The following is a 19,127-nucleotide window of genomic DNA, read 5'->3' as shown; positions in this document are numbered from 1 at the left end:
CTTTAGTGTTTAATCTATGTATTATCTCTTACATTACATAAATCAATAAAAGCAAGCGTTACTACCTTAAAATTAACAAGGGCAAAAGCAGTTTTTGTAAACTATTTAAAATGGTGATTTTGACCACTAAAACAAATTGAATCCTGTAATGGATATTATTGAAATGTGATATTAAAAAGCACTTAATGATATTGGCATCCGTAGTTTGCTTTACCCAGTACCCACGTTACGTTTATTTTCATTACTTACAAATCAACATTTTTTTTAAAGTCTCAAATAACTTGTATGGGTGGTTTACCGGACAGGAATTAGGTTAAACCAGGACTAGGCTTTAGTTTAATTAGGAAATATAAGTAGTTGTAACAAACATGCCTTGATAAAAAATTACTAGTGCACATTTTGATGCAAAACAAAGAGTACTGATGTATTTTAAGATATGTCAGTGCAAGCTGTATTCAGTTTTGACAGCTCTTACATTTATTTTAGTCTAGGACTAGTTTAATACCTTTCCGTGAAACAGCCCCGTAGTGTTGAAATAAGTTCATTTAATAAAACAAATGAAACACACATTCACAGGTGCCGTTTCAAACATATATTCTGGAAATAACATATTTATGGCTAATTCACAACTTACAGCACTTAAATTATATAACATTTTACTTATACATATTTAAATTACAATGACCTCAATGGTGAACGTGATTTCACCAAGTAAGATGTGATCCCGTATCAACTCCATCGTTGGTCCTGGATCAACATCTTCATTTACCAATCAGATTGCAGGATTAAGATTAGTGTGCATGTTAGATTTAGGTTTAGGATTTGGTTAGGGGCTTTTAAGAAATACTCCTTAAACTATTATTTCAAACTAATTTGAGGGTTTAAAAATGGTTAGGGTTTGAGTTAAGGGTAGGTTGGGTTATCTTTGATTAAAATGTTTATCCAGGATCAACAAAAAATGTTGATCCAGGATCACATCCCACTTGGCGAAATCACGGCGACCCCTGATCAATACTGCATCTTTTTGTGTACTACAATTGAAATGAAGGCATTGAAATGTAATGGACTATCAGCTTTTTGTCATGGCAATGTCAAGTTCACATGTATTAGCTGGAAACTTCAACATTATTCAGTATATCAGCATCATCATTCATGGGCGTTGTGTCTGAATTGCAGTGTGATGATCTACCTGGACAGTAATAGTATTACAAAAATAATAATGATTACATTACTGCTGGACGAAGTCCTGGAAATGAAGTGTGCAAGTTAACAACAACAAAAAATTATAACTTTAAGCAACATTGGCATCAACATCATCCAAATAATCTTCAGCATAGTTGAGCATCTGCTGTACAGCGGTGAGAAGCAGGAGATCACAGTTGAGGTCCAGTTCAAGCTCCTGACTGTAATTCTTCACAGGTAACACACAAGACACAGGAACACCCAGTCGAGAGCTGACCTCCTGTACCTGTAGAGTCAATACAAATCTCTCAGTCCATCTGACACACTTTCAGCTCCATATCACACAGTTTCAGCTCTATAAGATCTCACCTTTTTCTTAATGTAGGAACTGACATAAACCTTTTGAAGATCCTCCTCCACCAGAGGACACGCCTCATCAACTTTAGTCATCAAGACGATCTGAGGAACACCTGAAAAATGTTTAATTAAGCAGAGATATCAGCAGCTTAATATGCAACACAATAGTCACTCTGTGAAAATCACAGCTATTGACCAATCAGCATTAAGAACCGGAATCACGTGTTTTATAAATGCACATACTCAGCGAGTTCACTTTTTTGCGTATGGCTGCAAGTTTTTCCTCCAGTTTGCTGGACATGAGGGAGATTTTGGTGGCATCTATCATGTAAACCACACAATGGATCTTCTGCTGTAGAGATGAAGGTCTGGGGGACTTTTGCTCATCACGATGAAATGGTACCATGGGGTTGAACTTGAAGCAAAACAATTTATGGTAAAGTACATTAAGAACCAACATAAAACTTCAACTAGTTCATTTGGATACAACAGTATCATCTTAATGTTTATCTTACTTGATATCGATCTGGTATGAGACCCTGAAGAATGCTGCTGATGTCCTCAATATCCAGACCTGCACCTGTCTGCTCCTCCAGTCCCATAGTGTCACACAACACAAATGGCAATGGCTTTCCATCACGGCAATCTTTCAGTGGATATCTGCGAAACTAAAAGAGAATATAGGGACCAAAACTATAAGTCATGAAAAGATATTTAACACTCTTTTTAATAAAGGAAGCTTTTATTGCACCTGTGTGGTGAGACTGGTGCTTGTAGATCCTGCCATGTTGGTCATGCGACCCATGAAGATGGAGTTAATGGAGTTGAAGAAACTGGATTTTCCAGCACCTACAGGACCAATCATTAAGATTCGAACCCGGTTCATAGAGGACACCAGGGGTTTATAATCTTTGATGCACTTCATGAGGTCTTGCTTTTGTCTACAATAGCAGTTAGTGCACAATTAATTTTTGCTACTATCAAGTATCAATAGTGCGTGACAAAGCAGTTGCAGATTATGAAATGAGCAAAAGAGTGAAACAACATTTTGTGAAAACATACTTTTCTGTCCACAGAATATTTCTCCATGGCTTCTCCTTGACTGGACCTGCAGTGACCTGAGGGACTGTAGGATTAACAACTGGAAGACAAATATTGAATATATGTTTGAATAAACTATGATAATAAATTATTAAATGTATGTCCTAAATGTATTATTATTATTATTATTATTAGAAGTAGTGATAAAACTTTTTTTCTGATGATAGACTTACTCTTCTTCACCTTGTACACCTCACATTCACAAAGCTGAGCGTCGTTTCCATACAGAGTTGAGGGATTATAATTAAATGTGCCGCGTCTATATCCCATCTGTCTCTCATCATATACATAAGGTTGATTTTTATGCATGAAGAATAACTCTCGGCCAAAACTGGGCCCATTTGAGTCATCAATCCGTACAAATCCATGATTAATTTTGATGGTGACAGGGTTCCCGCCATGAGTAGGAAAGTAGAAAAGAAAGGCCTCAGAATCAATAATATTCTGGCAACACTGAGTATAATCTTTACTCGTATATCCACCATATATGTGGCCTGAAGAGTTGTAGGCTACGAGTAAAGTTGGACCCTGACGGTCACAGAGCTGGTGGAAAGCAGCAGCATTATATCCATGAACAGACGCTTTGAAGAGAAGAGTCAGATCCACATCACCCAACAACACACAGAGCTGCTGCTTTTGTATATTGGTTAAGCTAGATGTGAGGAAGTCATTTTTGGTCCAGAGGGGGTAAGCCATGTGTCCTGAAGAACAAAACAAGAGATAATATACATTAACATGTAAGCAAATCCAAATGTATATTAATAAATAAATAAATAAATAAAACATGTAACGGTTGCTGTAATATATTGCTGAAATGGTTATATGTCCTCCTAAGGACCCGAGCTTTGTTTTGCATTTTTTCAGATTTCTTCCAGGTATTTGTCTATTTAACAACAAACGAAACCGAAACCAGTGCGAGTGCAAATAACATTGCTCTTATGATTGGTTAAAATATAACTTACCTTATTAAAAAAAAATATTATAAAAAGCGAATTTAGGACTGAAATTAAAGCATTACGATAAAATGTTCGTTTCATATCATATTAAAATAATCATATAAAATAAACAACCTTTTCATTAAATGTTTAACAAATATTTAGACCTACAATCTGTCTTACCTTTCACAATGAAAAGTCTCTATGCATGAATGAATGAAATGCTTGTAGTTTGTAGATAATAAAGCAGATGAATCTCCAGCAGTCTCCCTCTTTCTCTCCCTCTGTCTGTGTTTCCTATTCGTGCCGTTAGTTTGTTGTTGTTACGCCCACTAGCGGTTACTGAATGCACCGCAGGGAATTCGTACAAAAGTAATAGAAAAACATTGACTTGAAATGAAAAAGTGAATGAAAGGCATCACAGCATTAACTGAGTATAAAATAATTAAACACAGTATTTGTAGTATCTGCTGTATGATGATCATGTTATTATGAGTATTGAGTAGTAGAATATACTTTAATGATGTTAACCTAACCTACGTGAAAATCCTTTCTTATTTGAAGAATATTACACATCTTTGTCACACTACACAGGATCTTTCGTGTTATCTATACATCATATGTTACATTTAATAAATCTATAAAAGTATGATTAATTAAAAATAATAGGAGAAAAGTGTCATGCTGGAAATATCTCATAAGTAAATAATCATTATCAGGTTCAGATGTGTTTGATTGGGGTTGGAACTGAATTTTAAAGGACAGGTGGTGCCCTCCAGGAACAGGAATGGAGAGCTATGGTTTTTTAGAGCAACTGCAAACTTTACAGTCCTAACAGATTTTCAATAATTTTGTGTAATGCTTTTCAGTACACTACACTAATAATAATAATAATAATAATAATAATAATAATAATAATAATTAATTAGCATTGAACAATCTGCTGTGACAGAAGTGGAGGATGGAAATGTTACATTAGTGCCCATAGTAACATGTTCTTTATGTTCTAATATGTCCTTTATCATTTAATGTATCCAAATATCTTTAGCTTTAGAAAAAGACCAACTACATCCCAAATGTACAGAGGACACTAAGAATCTGTGAAAAGAAAGACCTGTATCATTGTGTGGGTCAGCTTAAAGGGATAGTTCACCCAAAAATATTTTTTTGTCATTATTTACTCACTCTTATGTTGTTACAAACCTGAATAAATGTCTTTGTTCTGATGAACACAAAGAAGGATATTTTCAGAAATGTTTGCAAACCATTTGTGGGCCCCATTTTCTTCCATAGTATACTTTTTTCCTACTATGGAAGTGAATGGGGTCCACTAATGGTTTGCTTACAAACATTTCTCAAAATATCTTTCTTTGGGTTCATCAAAACAAAGACATTTATTCAGGTTTGTAACAACATGAGGGTAAATTATGACAGAATTTTCATTTTTGGGTGAACTATCCCTTTAAATGCACACGCCTAACTTCTGTTCTGTCCCTTATTAAATAATCAATTACTATTTAGCATCACGTGTTTCTATCTGTTATACCCATTTACTGTATCATGTCAGCATTATCACTTAAGTATCATATGTTAACATTTTTGGCTCAATAATGACAATGTATTTACACACACATTTATTATAAATTGAGATTCATTTCATATTATCTAATAAGTTAAAGAGAGCGATGAGTTTGTTTATAAATCGACAGAATTGATGTGGAAATGTACTGCATTGTAACATTCATTAACTGATGGAATTGTAACTTGTGTTTAATTTATTCATCCACCGCTACTTGAAGATATATTAATAATTAACAAAATTATGTACAATATTTAGTCCAATAACAAATCACATAACAATAAATTTTATTAAAAAATATTTTATTTTCAAATAATAAAAAAATACATTTTCTTAGACAGAGATAGACATCAATCGATATTTGCAAGTGTAAATGATATAAAACTGCTTTAACATTATTATATGTGCTTCAATGCCTGCTGAACCCTCATCATAAGTGCACGCATGCGCAGACATCCCATAAAGCTTAGTGTCATTAACTAAACTCTTGACTCGCTCCGTCTGCGGTTCACCTCCAGGGGTTCAGCTGATCTGTCTTTTATAAATCTGATCAAACTAAAGACTCTTCAGAGATAAAGGATGCAAAACTACTCTATCAAGAATAACATGAGATGAGCAGAAACACTGTGTGTTAATGTTTTTATGAATAAATCTCAGTTCATTCAGAGCATCACTGGATGTTTATCATTTCAAATGACTTCAAATAATAATAAAACAGTGACTTTACAAAGTAACATTTTTAATAAAATGACTTACCTCTGAAACAGATGAATAAAATGTTGTGCTGCTTTATAGGTCACCTCCTTTATGTGGCCATCAAGATCCCTGCATGAAATGTGATAAAGAAAACAATGTGAATCATGTGCTATATACACACATTAACAGTCAACACTTCATGTACAGATCTCTCTTACAGTGTAAACCTTACAGATGTTTTCACCTTTAGATATTAAATAAAAGATTATTTACTGTGTTTATTAAAAAACAAACTCTTCAGAAATGATTTACGGTCAAGTTTTCATTAGCCGTCCATGTCATAACCGATCAACTTCCATGTTTGCTTATAATAATAAAAATAAGTGTTACGTTTAAGTTATTGCTGCAGTCAGAAATATCTGATATATTACAGTATACGTCATAAGCTGTAGGGAGACGTTTCTAAAACCTTCTGATCTTTTAAGATTGTATTCAGTTAGAAGATGTAAAGATCTTGAATTGATTTTAAGTTAGTTTACAGTTTACTGCCTGAACTAATCTGTGATCTGTCCTGCTTAGTGTTACTATAGGAATTAAAGCAGAATGTAGAAACTTTAGTGAAGTTTCTCTCCCAGTGATTTCAACCTAACTTGTGTCTTTGTCTTATAAGGTTTACAGTAAGCTTGCTTTCTAGTGGGTGATGGAAATGTTGGTAAAACCTGATTACATATACATTACATTTAAGTTTGTCACAATAAATAACTATAATGAATGTGTCACAAATAATGTTTGTTTTCTGCACTAGTCTCTGTTTCATAAAAAAATATTTTTATTTCTTTTCTCCACATTGCGGTGGGGTTTGAGGAGGTGAGGTTGATGCTCCTCTTCTTGGTATTTTTAAATCAATCCGTTAAGTCTTGCTTTTTTGGATGGAGAGACCATGTCTTCAGATAATTCCTGCAAATAAAGCGAACAGAGATATAAGACATTAAATAACTAAAAAAAACAATCAAATTCACTGGTATAAATCTACCTGAGCAGTACAAGGAGCCGGACGCTTTAGACAGCGACGCTGAGGAGGAGGAGAGACGGGCACTTGCTGGATTGGCTGACTGCGATTAGATAAAAAAATATAAAAGTACTGTGAGAATTGCATCAGCAAACAATTAAAAGATCACTAAAAGATCTAAAACATCATAAAAGATCTCAAATCAAAAACTAAATGTAATATAACAAAGGTTAAGGTTGAAATAAAGACTTACTGAGAAACAGAAGAAGAGTCCACCTCCCCAGCGTCGGCTTTATTTTGCTGTAAATAAAACAATCATAGATTTAATAAATTAAATTCATAATGAAATTGTCACTAATAATGTTTAGGGCTTTGGTGAAATCTACCTGAAAAGATGAGGGAGCCTGAGGAAGCGTGACCTCATCCAATGGCCCAAACAGTCTGGTCTTTTTTGGCTTTGGCTCCATCTCATCTCTGACTCCATTATTTTGCTGTAATTAAGATTTAATACACGTATATTAAAACAAACTGAAATTAACATTAAGTCCTGCTAAAGGCTTCAGTTTAAATCTACCTGTAAAGGAGATGGAGCCCGACGCTTCATTAACGGAGGCAGGGAAGGAGGCGCAAGAGGAGGCGTTTGATTCTGAGGAGGTGAAAGTCTGCACATACAAATAAATATACTGTAAGAACTGTTTCTGCTAACATTTAAACAATAAAAAATTAAAAACACATATAAACGTAATACTAGACTGGTCACAGATGAATTTAGAGAGACTTTGATAAACTTACTGAGATAAGGAACGGTCATTAACCTTCATGTCCTCAACAACATCTGCATTTTTTTGCTGTAAGTCAAAACAATCATGTTTAATACATTTACATGAAACTAGTTTTTCATTAATATTGACACTAATAATGTTCACAATCTACCTGAGAGGACGGAGGCGTCTGGGGCTGAGGAGGCGCAACTGTGGCCGACAGACTACTGGGAGGTGAAGGTCTATAAACACATTTAAATATAATGTCAAGAACTGTTTCTGTAAACATTTGTGCAAATAAAAAGGTAAAGTCTAAAACAGACAGACAATGATAAACTTACTGAGCTTTAAGATCGCTTGCTGTTAAGCACAGTTTGGCCCTCTTTGGTTTTGGCTCCATCTCATCTCTGACTCCATTATTTTGCTGTAATTAAGATTTAATACACATATATTAAAACAAACTGAAATTAACATTAAGTTCTGCTAAAGGCTTCAGTTTAAATCTACCTGTTGAGGAGATGGAGCCCGACGCTTCCTGGACGGAGACAGAGAAGGAGGCGCAAGAGGAGGTGTTTGACCTTGAGGAGGTGAAAGTCTACACATACAAATAAAGATACTGTAAGAACTGTTTCTGCTAACATTTAAACAATAAAAAGGTTTACTGTACAAGATTTAAAAAAACAGCTAAAGGTAATACTAGACTGGTTACAGATTAATTTAGAGAGACTTTGATAAACTTACTGAGAAGAAGAACGGTCCTCAAGCTTCATGTCCTGCAAAGCGTCTGCGATATTTTGCTGTAAATAAAACAATCATGTTTAATACATTTACATGAAACTAGTTTTTCATTAATATTGGCACTAATAATGTTTACAATCTACCTGAGAGGACGGAGGCGGAGGTTGAGGAGGCGCAACCGGAGTTGCCAAGCCATCTGGAGATGAAGGTCTAAAAACACATTTACATTTTTTTAAAGAACTGTTTCTGCTAACACTTGAACAATAAAAAAAGTTTACTGTACAAGATTTAAAAACACAGCTAAAAGGTAATACTAGACTGATTACAGATGAATTTAGAGAGACTTTGATAAACTTACTGAGAAGATGAACAGTCCTCAAGCTTCATGTCCTGCAAAGCGTCTGCGATATTTTGCTGTAAATAAAACAATCATGTTTAATACATTTACATACTTTTTCATTAATATTTACACTAATAATGTTCACAATCTACCAGAGAGGACAGAGGTGCCTGGGGCAGAGGAGGTGCAACTGCAGCTGGAGGCCGTGGAGCAGGTGCAGGAGGAGGGGAGGAGAGGACCCCTGCTGGAGGAGGCGCAACTGCGGCTGATAGACCATGTGGAGGTGAATGTCTAAAAACACATTTAAAAATTGGTTAAGAACCGTTTCTACAAACATTTAAACAATAAAATATTTAGTTTACTGTAAAAGATTTAAAAACACAACTAAACGTAATACTAGACTGGTTACAGATGAATTTAGAGAGACTTTGATAAACTTACTGAGATAAGGAACTGTCCTCAACCTCCATGTTCTCCACAGCGTCTGTGTTGTTTTGCTGTAAATAAAACAATCATGTTTAATACATGTACATGAAATTAGTTTTTCATTAAAATTGACACTAATAAGGTTCACAATCTACCTGAGAAAATGAAGGCGGAGGTTGAGGAGGTGCAACTGCTGCTAGAGGCTGTGGAGCAGGTGCAGGAGGAGGGAAGAAAAGGACCCCTGCTGGAGGAGGCGCAACTGCGGCCGACGATCCATGTGAGGGTGAAGGTCTATAAACACACATTTAATAAAATGTTAAAGAACTGTTTCTGCTAACATATGAACAATAAAAAAGTTTACTGTAAAAGATTTAAAAACACAGCTAAAGGTAATACCACACTAGTTACAGATGCATTTAGAAAGACTTTGATAAACTTACTGAGATAAGGAACTGTCCTCAACCTTCATGTCCTTCAGAGCGTCTGTGATATTTTGCTGTAAATAAAACAATCATGTTTAATACACTTACATACTTTTTCATTAATATTGGCACTAATAATTTTCACAATCTACCAGAGAGGACGGAGGCAGAGGTTGAGGAGGCGCAACCGGAGTTGCCAAGCCATATGGAGGTGAAGGTCTAAAAACACATTAAAATATATTGTCAAGAACTTTTTCTGAAAACATTTAAACAATAAAAAAAATTACGTTTACTGTAAAAGATTTAAAAACACATCTAAACTTAATACTAGACTGGTTACAGATGAATTTAAAGAGACTTTGATAAACTTACTGAGAAGATGAACCATCAACCTCCATGCCCTCAACAGCGTCAGCGGTATTTTGCTGTAAGTAAAACAATCAGAGATTTAAAACATTTACATGAAACTACGTTTTCATTAATATTGACACTAATAATGTTCACAATCTACCTGAGAGGACGAAGGCGGAGGTTGAGGAGGCGCAACCGGAGTTGCCAAGCCATCTGGAGGTGAAGGTCTAAAAAAACATTAAAATATATTGTCAAGAACTTTTTCTAAAAACATTTAAACAATAAAAAAAATTACGTTTACTGTAAAAGATTTAAAAACACATCTAAACTTAATACTAGACTGGTTACAGATGAATTTAAAGAGACTTTGATAAACTTACTGAGAAGATGAACCATCAACCTCCATGTCCTCCACAGCGTCTGTGTTGTTTTGCTGTAAATAAAAGAATCATGTTTAATACATTTACATACTTTTTCATTAATATTTTCACTGATAATGCTTACAATCTACCTGAGAGGACGGAGGCGCCTGGGGCTGAGGAGGTGCAGGAGGAGGGGAGGAGAGGACTCCTGCTGCAGGCTGTGGAGCAGGTGCAGGAGGAGGGGAGGAGAGGACCCCTGCTGGAGGCTGTGGAGCAGGTACAGGTGGAGCGGAGGAGAGGACACCTGCTGAAGGCTGTGGAGCAGGTGCAGGAGGAGGGGAGGAGAGGACCCCTGTTGGAGGCTGTGGAGCAGGTGCAGGAGGAGGGGAGGAGAGGACCCCTGTTGGAGGCTGTGGAGCAGGTACAGGTGGAGGGGAGGAGAGGACCCCTGCTGCAGGCTGTGGAGCAGGTGCAGGAGGAGGGGAGGAGAGGACCCCTGCTGGAGGCTGTGGAGCAGGTGCAGGAGGAGGGGAGGAGAGGACCCCTGTTGGAGGCTGTGGAGCAGGTACAGGTGGAGCGGAGGAGAGGACCCCTGCTGGAGGCTGTGGAGCAGGTGCAGGTGGAGGGGAGGAGAGGACCCCTGCTGCAGGCTGTGGAGCAGGTGCAGGAAGAGGGGAGGAGAGGACTCCTGCTGTAGGCTGTGGAGCAGGTGCAGGAGGAGGGGAGGAGAGGACCCCTGCTGGAGGCTGTGGAGCAGGTACAGGTGGAGCGGAGGAGAGGACACCTGCTGGAGGCTGTGGAGCAGGTGCAGGAGGAGGGGAGGAGAGGACCCCTGTTGGAGGCTGTGGATTTGCGGGAGGAGGTGTGGACTCCTCACGAGATGCCTTCGGTTCCACCGTAAACCAAAGGTCACTCCACTGCGGAAAACCTTCTGAGAACGAAACAAAGAGGTTAAATGAAACAACTTGATGACAACAAAATGATTTTCAAAAATAAACTAAATCAAGTGCCTCCACACCTTTCACGGGAGCTGCAGGCTTCATTTCTGCCCTGGGGACCACTCGGCCGACCCAAGGCAGAAATGGTGCTGGTTGGATGCTGAGTGGCTCCACGTCACTACAGTCATCCGAAACAGAGGAACTCCTGAAATATCAAAATAATAATTCGGTAAGTTAGAGCTAAAAACTAAAATCTTGCAAATGGACAGCTCTGATGTAAGAGACATGAGTACAAACATCCATTACAAAGAGTTTTAATGTTGTGTAAGTCTTATGTTACCCTTTGGTGAGAGAGCTGATATCAGAGCCTGTTCCAGACTCAGAAGATAGCTCATGGTGGGATGAAGACTTTGACCCCCCCTCCTCAAAGTCTTCATCCTCAACCACGGCTTTCTCCTCTGGACCTGTTAGTGAAAAGAACAGATACAAATTAAGGATCCCAGCATCATCCTTAAATCCAGCATATCGTCTAGGATGTTCATTCTGAGATTCAGTGTAAGTGTGGTAAAGCACAGCAAAACACTTCAAAGCTTCAAATAATTGTTATTTTCAGAAAATTTTCACTTATTGTTAATCAATCCTACAAAAACCACATCGACTACACATTAACTGCAAAAATAATGATGAGGTTACACAAGGGAATAATATTAGTATGTGATTCATTAAAAAGTCATTTGGCTAAAGGTGTCTCTATCTCTCACACATTTCACTCAGTGTTTTTTTCATACTCTGTAAATCACTGAACATCAATCACAGATATTGTTGGACTTATACAGGTTACAGGTGACAATGTATGAACTTACAGGCTTCCTCTGGCACCGCAGGAGTCTGAGGAGCAGCGGCTCCATCAGCTGGACTCACATCAGAGTCGGACCTCACGGAGCCGTGAGCATCCTCCTAGAAATCACATCATCATCAGTTAGGTTATGCGTAAGTTTCTGTGAAACACTCTGGCTGGTACTGAAATGTAATGTTTTACTTTTGTAATTACATAATTCATCTCTATAACAACTCTCTGAAGATGACACAAGCAGACAGGATCTCACCTGATGTGTGCCGGCTGCCTCGGCGGATGGAGGTGTGGACTCCTCCAATGAAGCATTGTGGTCCACCGTGTAAGAAAGGTCACTCCACAGCGGAGAACCTTCTGAGAACAAAGCAAAGAGGTTAAATGAAACAACTTGATGACAACAGAATGATTTTCACAAATATACTAAATCAAGTCCATCCACACCTTCCACGGGAGCTGGTAGCTTCATTCCAGCTCTGGGGACCCGGCCGACCCAAGGCAGAGAGAGAGGTGCTGGTTGGATGCTTAGTGGCTCCACGTCACTACAGTCATCCAAAACAGAGGAACTCCTGAAATATCAAAATAATAATTCAGTAAATTAGAGCTAAAAACTAAAATCTTGCAAATGGACAGCTCTGGTGTAAGACACATGAGTACAAACATCCATTACAAAGAGTTTTAATGTTGTGTAAGTCTTATGTTACCCTTTGGTGAGAGAGCTGATATCAGAGCCTGTTCCAGACTCAGAAGATAGCTCATGGTGGGATGAAGACTTTGACCCCCCCTCCTCAAAGTCTTCATCCTCATCCATGGCTTTCTCCTCTGGACCTGTAAGTGAAAAGAACAGATAAAAATTAAGGATCCCAGCATCATCCTTAAATCCAGCATATCGAGATTGTCATTCTGAGATTCAGTGTCAGTGTGGTAAAGGACAGCAAAACATTCAAAGCTTCAAATAATTGTTATTTTCAGAAAATGTTAATTTATTGTTAATCAATCCTACAAAAACCACATCGACTACACATTAACTCCAAAAAAATAATGATCAGTATTCATAAGGGAATGATTAGGGAATCATTAAAATGTCCTTTGGCTAAAGGTGTCTCTATCTCACACACATTTCACTCAGTGTTTTTTTTTTTACATCAGTCACAGATATTTTTGGACTTATACAGATTACAGGTGAGAATGTATGAACTTACAGGCTTCCTCTGGCACCGCAGGCACCGCAGGAGTCTGAGGAGCGGCGGCTCCGTCAGATGAACTCACTTCGGATGTCACCGAGTCGTGAGCATCCTCCTAGAAATCACACAATCATCAGTTAACACTCTGGTTGGTATTGAAATGTAATGTTTTACTTTTGAAATTACATAATTCATCTCTATAAAAACTCTCTGAAGATGACACAAGCAGACAGGATCTCACCTGATGTGTGCCGGCTGCCTCGGCGGATGGAGGTGTGGACACCTCATATGAAGCATTGTGGTCCACCGTGTAAGAAAGGTCACTCAACTGCGGAGAACCCTCTGAGAACAAAGCAAAGAGGTTAAATGAAACAACTTGATGACAACGAAATTATTTTCACAAATATACTAAATCAAGTCTGTCCACACCTTCCACGGGAGCTGGTAGCTTCATTCCAGCTCTGGGGACCTGGCCGACCCAAGGCAGAGAGAGAGGTGCTGGTTGGATGCTGAGGGCTTCAACCTCCCTACAGATATCCACAACAGAGGAACTCCTTAAAATATATCAAAGCAATAAGTCAGTAAATTAGAGCTAAAATCTTGGAAATGTACAGCTCTGATATAAGACACATAATTACAGACATCCTTTACAAAGAGTTTTAATGTTGTGTAAGTCTTATTTTACCCTTTGGTGAGAGACCTGGTGTCATAGCCTGTACCAGACTCAGAAGATAGCTCATGGTGGGATGAAGACTCTGACCCCCCTCCTCAAAGTCTTCATCCTCGACCACAGCTTTCTCCTCTGGACCTATAAGTGAAAAGAACAGATAAAAATTAAGGATCCAAGCGTCATCATTTAATTCAGCATATCGTCCAGGATTGTCATTCTGAGATTTAGTGGCAGTGTGTTAAAGGACAGCAAAACACTTCAAAGCTTCAAATAATTGTTATTTTCAGAAAAAATTCATTTATTATTAATCAATCCTACAAAAACCACATCGACTACACATTAACTGCAAAAAGTAATGATCAGTATTCATAAGGGAATGATTAAGGAATCATTTAAAAAGTCCTTTGGCTAAAGGTGTCTCTATCTCTCTCTCTCACACACATTTCACTCAGTGTTTTTTTTTTAACATCAGTCACAGATAATGTTGAACTTATACAGATTACAGGTGAAAATGTATGAACTTACAGGCTTCCTCTGCTGTCGACTCTGGAGGAGGTGGCGTGATCATACCGGACCTCACCGAAGCCTCAGCATCCTGATGCGGACTGCTCGGTTCACCGAGCGCCTCCTCCTGTAAAACAGGTACGGAGGGCTCGATGAACTGAGGAGCAGAAACGGCTCTGCTGATTGAAACAGTGGGCCGATTCTCCTTGATAAACAGGAGAGTCGACCCTTTGTCCAACTCAGCAAGAAACTCGTCTGCTGAAAGACAGCTCCGCGATCCTCGTTTAACAACGATAACGGGATTCATGATAAACACAAAATCCACAAGACAAACAAACACGCAGAACAAACACCACAAAAAAGCACGAAAAACGCTGAAAATAGCCTTGGACTCGAGAAAGTACCAAAACACGCCGAACTGTAAAACCCACGAAATAATGAAGGGCGTGCTGACTTATATAGCCTCTGAAACTCGACGTAATAATCACTGCATTGCAGCGTCACCCTTGCGAAAATTAACCATGGTTACTGTAGTAAAACCATGGCAACCACAAAACAGAAACATATATTTTTTAACAAAATATAATATATTTTCATTATAAATATATATTTATATAATTGCTTTATAAATATAAGTTTTATCGTGAAATGTCTATCTTTCTATATTAGATAAAAATTCTTCAACAATAAAATTCCCTTCAGTTCAAGTCCAAAGTTTACAAATTTAAGAAGAAATATTTTGCATACAGCGCCCTTCAGATATTTTCTTGTAACATTTGAGAAGTAAATGATCACATCTTTTAAACTATTATATTATTTATGCTTAATAATTACACGTCAGTATTTGTTGTACTGCTTGCTATTTGTGTTGACCTTAATAAGTAAATAAAACGCCATATATTTTGTCCGGAAAATGGACGTTTATTATTGTATTGGTTTTAACTTTAAATAAAAATTGGATTGTTATGAGTTTAAATGTAACATCTTTTGAGGCAAATGTTCGTCTATGAACAGATTCGCATTCATAACAAACTGTGTTAGACATTAACATTTGTTTTTTATCATAGAAAAATCCATTTACAATCTTTACGTTTAAAATGTTTTGAAATAAATGAGGTAGCAAACATAGAGACAAATATTTAAAGATTTAAACGGGGATCATTGTATATTTCAGTCTGAGCTTCTAAGAAGAATAATTAAAATGTTTGTAAAATTGTCACCAGCTATGCATTTTAAATAACTGTAAGTGTTATAGATGACATACGTTTAATAATAGTGTACATTACCACCTCATGCTTGTTTATTATGACTTTCGATTCAAAACATTACATTTTTTTTTTTTGATAATAAACAGCGCACACACACAAAAGATTAAAAACACAAAATCGCATGAACAGAATCAATAAGTAACGTTAGATACATTTGTTTTTACATTTCAAAATATATATATATTTATATTCACATATCTCTACACCCCGCACTTAGCCTAATATATAAGTAATTCATTTAAAAAAATACACTAAAACCACAAAAGAAAAGAAGATTAAAATAATAGAACTGATAATAACAACGATAATCATCATAATAAGTAAATAAATACATTAAGAGGGAGTGTTATTGAAAGGTTAATTTGGTGTAACCATGGACTACATGTTTTCTGTATTTTCTATTTCACAAAAAGAAATAACGAAATAACACATTCTTTTTTATTAATCTGTCGGAGCCGATGATGTAGCGCTTGGACATGTGGTGCTTTTGCACTTTTCGGCGACCCGAGTTCGATTCCCGACTCGTGGTCATTTGCCTCTTTCAAACCCCTCTCTCCTCTCTGTCCTCTCCTCTATTACTGATTAAATAAAAGGTAAAATTAATATTATTTTTGGTAAATTTTATTACAGATCACTATTCCTCGTATTTAAACATGAACCTTAAGATGATATTGGTCCTGTACACACTGCAAACTTTCGGGCTGTAGGGGTTCAATCTTCAGCTGGCTGGCAGGAGCAGCCACTGGCGGGTCACGTGACCTGCCACTCAACCACTGGTAGGTCACGTGACCTGCCACTCAACCACTGGTGGCTGCCACTGGCAGCCGCTATCCCTGCCACTGGCAGCAATTGCTTAAAAGTAGTTTAACGTATTTGGAAGTGATATGCTTTCATTCAGTGTGTTTAATGTCTAACTATTTTTCATGCTTTCACAACCGGTAGGAGGAGCAGTAACCTGCAGCCGGCGGCGGAGTGATGAAGCGCCTGGTTTGTTGCTTTTCTTTTCTGTTCGGAGCCGGATTTATTTGCTTTGTAATATGGATTTTTTTGTGTGTGTCTGTCAGGTGGTTGTTGGGGCTTGGAGTTGAAGCTCCCGCTTACATCACCACATCAAACAAAACACTTTCAACATGCAGATCACCACTGTTTTGTGCAAACTTTAATGCACACCCAAACAAAAGGAATTATATTATTTTTACTCTGCATCTGTGCTTATGGATGTCTTCCAATAATCAATCATCATTTTGTAAAGATTTTCCGCATCCGAGGTGCTCAAATACAAATGATCTGAACTGTATGCATCACAGCCAGCTCAGTCACTGTTTTGCTATCCACAAAAGGAATATATCACCTTTTTTAATCTTCATTTGTGCTTCTTGATGTCTTCTAAAAATCAATCATGGTTTTGTAAACATTTATCACGTTAAATGCGCTTAAAAACAAATGATCTAAACTGGATGGACCACACCTCAGTCAGCTACTATTTTGCGCGAACTTTAACGCACGGCCTCCTGCTCTTCACAAAAGGAATTATATGATTTTTTTATTCTGCATTTGTCCTTATGGATGTATTCCAATAATCAATCATCGTTTTGTAAACATTTATCGTGTTTATGATGCTTAAAAACGAAATGATCTGAACTGGTTGGATTTACAGCCACCTCAGTCAGCCACTATTTTGCGCGAACTTTAAAGCACAAACTCCTGCTCTTCACAAAAGGAATTATATAATTTTTTTACTCTGCATTTGTCCCCATGAATGTCTTCCAATAATCAATCATCGTTTTGTAAACATCTATCGTGTTTATGGTGCTTAAAAACGAAATGATCTGAACTGGTGGGATTTACAGCCACCTCAGTCAGCCACTGTATTGCGCGAACTTTAAAGCACAACCTCCTGCTCTTCACGGGAGGAATTGTATTGTTTTTTTGATCTGCATTTGTCCTTATGGATGTCTTCCAATAATCAATCATCGTTTTGTAAACATTTATCGTGTTTATGGTGCTTAAAATAGAAATGATCTGAACTGGTTGGATTTACAGCCACCTCAGTCAGCAACTATATTGCGCGAACTTTAACACACGACCTCCTGCTCTTCACAAAAGGAATTATATTGTTTTTTACTCTGCATTTGTCCTTATGGATGTCTTTCATTTATCAATCATCGTTTTGTAAACATTTATCACGATTAAGATGCTTAAAAGCAAATGATCTCAACTGGATGCACAGCTCAACCAGCCACTTTCTTGCTCCGATATATATCTTTAACTCTGCTGTAACAATTCTGAACATATTTTAGATGACAGTATAGATTCAAAATTATATAGTGCATTAATAAAATCACAGACCACATAATGTATTGGTTTTCCTAATTAGCAACGATTGTATTTTGTAAATGTTTACAAACCCACATAGAATAAAGACATTTTCTTAAAGATATTAAGTTTCTAAAATGTTCAACATATGCTTTGAATGGGTGTAATCCATCTGCACTGTAAACTCTTAATAATACAAATAATTACTGAAAGATAACAGAAATATATTTTTTTTCGCAGTAACACATTTAAGTGCTACTCAAAATATAAATAATAAGAGTAAAAATACAATACTTGCAGCAATATCGAAACATATATCCAAATTGTACATATGTAATAACAATCTCAATTTCTATTCTAATTAAGGGAATGCACAGAGTTAAGGGGTTGAAGAGTCGTCCAATCTTCAGCTATCACAATCCCCACTGGCACATCGAGAATCATACAGACAGCATCTTAATCGTGATTAATGTTTACAAGATGATGATGTTTTGTTGGAAGGCATCCATAAGCACAAATGAAGAATAAAAATAATATAATTGCTTTTGTGAAGAGCAGTCAAAAGTTTGCACAAAACGGTGGTGGCAGTGAATGCATCCAGTACAGATGATTTCTCTCACTGGCTGGCTGTGAATGCATCCATTACAGAGCATTTGATTTTAAGCACCTTAAACATGATAAATGTTTACAAAATGATGATGTTTAATCGGAAGACATCCATAAGCACAAAATCAGAATAAAAATAATATAATTCCTTGTGTGAAGAGCAGTCAAAAGTTTGCGCAAAATGGTGGCGGCTGAATGCATCCAGTACAGATCATTTCTCTCACTGGCTGGCTGTGAATGCATCCATTACAGAGCATTTGATTTTAAGCACCTTAAACATGATAAATGTTTACAAAATGATGATGTTTAATCGGAAGACATCCATAAGCACAAAATCAGAATAAAAATAATATAATTCCTTGTGTGAAGAGCAGTCAAAAGTTTGCGCAAAATGGTGGCGGCTGAATGCATCCAGTACAGATCATTTCTCTCACTGGCTGGCTGTGAATGCATCCATTACAGAACATTTGATTTTAGGCACCTTAATCATGATAAATGTTTACAAAATGATGATGTTTTATCGGAAGACATC

At 37.2% G+C, this 19,127-nt stretch overlaps 2 protein-coding genes and 1 long non-coding RNA gene across 8 annotated transcripts in view; all 3 read right to left on the bottom strand.

Moving 5' to 3' along the window:
* Positions 1 to 19,127, bottom strand: part of LOC129453745 (interferon-induced protein 44-like) — a 69,387-nt gene that overhangs the window by 20,616 nt on the left and 29,644 nt on the right. The window contains exons 1-8 of one of the 6 annotated variants that reach the window (XM_073861916.1): positions 3,759 to 3,916; positions 2,814 to 3,341; positions 2,602 to 2,680; positions 2,291 to 2,480; positions 2,055 to 2,207; positions 1,783 to 1,954; positions 1,552 to 1,652; positions 578 to 1,468 (exon numbers count right to left, since the gene is read on the bottom strand). In XM_073861916.1, the coding sequence (XP_073718017.1) occupies positions 1,292 to 1,468; positions 1,552 to 1,652; positions 1,783 to 1,954; positions 2,055 to 2,207; positions 2,291 to 2,480; positions 2,602 to 2,680; positions 2,814 to 3,336 (1,395 nt within the window). In that variant the 5' untranslated portion in view covers positions 3,337 to 3,341; positions 3,759 to 3,916 and the 3' untranslated portion in view covers positions 578 to 1,291. Of the gene's footprint in view, positions 1 to 577; positions 1,469 to 1,551; positions 1,653 to 1,782; positions 1,955 to 2,054; positions 2,208 to 2,290; positions 2,481 to 2,601; positions 2,681 to 2,813; positions 3,342 to 3,758; positions 3,917 to 19,127 lie in introns of those variants that run through there. The other 5 variants (XM_073861911.1, XM_073861913.1, XM_073861912.1 and 2 more) reach the window with 5 other exon arrangements.
* On the bottom strand, positions 6,675 to 7,162 carry LOC141359452 (uncharacterized). Its single transcript, XR_012365897.1, has 3 exons — positions 7,113 to 7,162; positions 6,884 to 6,962; positions 6,675 to 6,807 (listed from the first exon to the last, which is right to left on the bottom strand). It is a non-coding gene; the product is annotated as an uncharacterized lncRNA (long non-coding RNA).
* LOC129440979 (uncharacterized) lies at positions 7,183 to 13,685 on the bottom strand. Its single transcript, XM_073862331.1, has 28 exons — positions 13,661 to 13,685; positions 13,473 to 13,573; positions 13,250 to 13,346; positions 12,752 to 12,875; positions 12,492 to 12,616; positions 12,304 to 12,404; positions 12,061 to 12,154; positions 11,538 to 11,661; positions 11,278 to 11,402; positions 10,802 to 11,190; positions 10,409 to 10,573; positions 10,278 to 10,330; positions 10,058 to 10,124; positions 9,919 to 9,971; positions 9,699 to 9,765; positions 9,565 to 9,620; positions 9,280 to 9,415; positions 9,140 to 9,195; positions 8,851 to 8,989; positions 8,717 to 8,772; positions 8,502 to 8,568; positions 8,362 to 8,417; positions 8,128 to 8,215; positions 7,962 to 8,044; positions 7,793 to 7,862; positions 7,652 to 7,707; positions 7,434 to 7,521; positions 7,183 to 7,350 (listed from the first exon to the last, which is right to left on the bottom strand). The coding sequence occupies exons 1-28, from the start codon at positions 13,683 to 13,685 to the stop codon at positions 7,183 to 7,185; spliced, it is 2,829 nt and encodes a 942-aa protein (XP_073718432.1).

Source organism: Misgurnus anguillicaudatus, chromosome 23 (genome assembly GCF_027580225.2).
Source record: "Misgurnus anguillicaudatus chromosome 23, ASM2758022v2, whole genome shotgun sequence".
In the NCBI taxonomy this organism is placed as follows: Eukaryota; Metazoa; Chordata; class Actinopteri; order Cypriniformes; family Cobitidae; genus Misgurnus; species Misgurnus anguillicaudatus.
The sequence above is the reverse complement of the archived record's forward strand: the minus strand, read 5'-3'. Positions and strand labels throughout refer to the sequence as shown.

Coding starts and splice junctions, on each gene's coding strand:
- LOC129440979 (XM_073862331.1), bottom strand. CDS start 13,685: ATGAAGCTACCAGCTCCCGTGGAAG. Junction 9,416..9,564: donor GAGGACAGTTCCTTATCTCA/GTAAGTTTATCA, acceptor GTGTGTTTATAG/ACCTTCACCCTCACATGGAT. Junction 8,990..9,139: donor GAGGACAGTTCCTTATCTCA/GTAAGTTTATCA, acceptor ATGTGTTTTTAG/ACATTCACCTCCACATGGTC.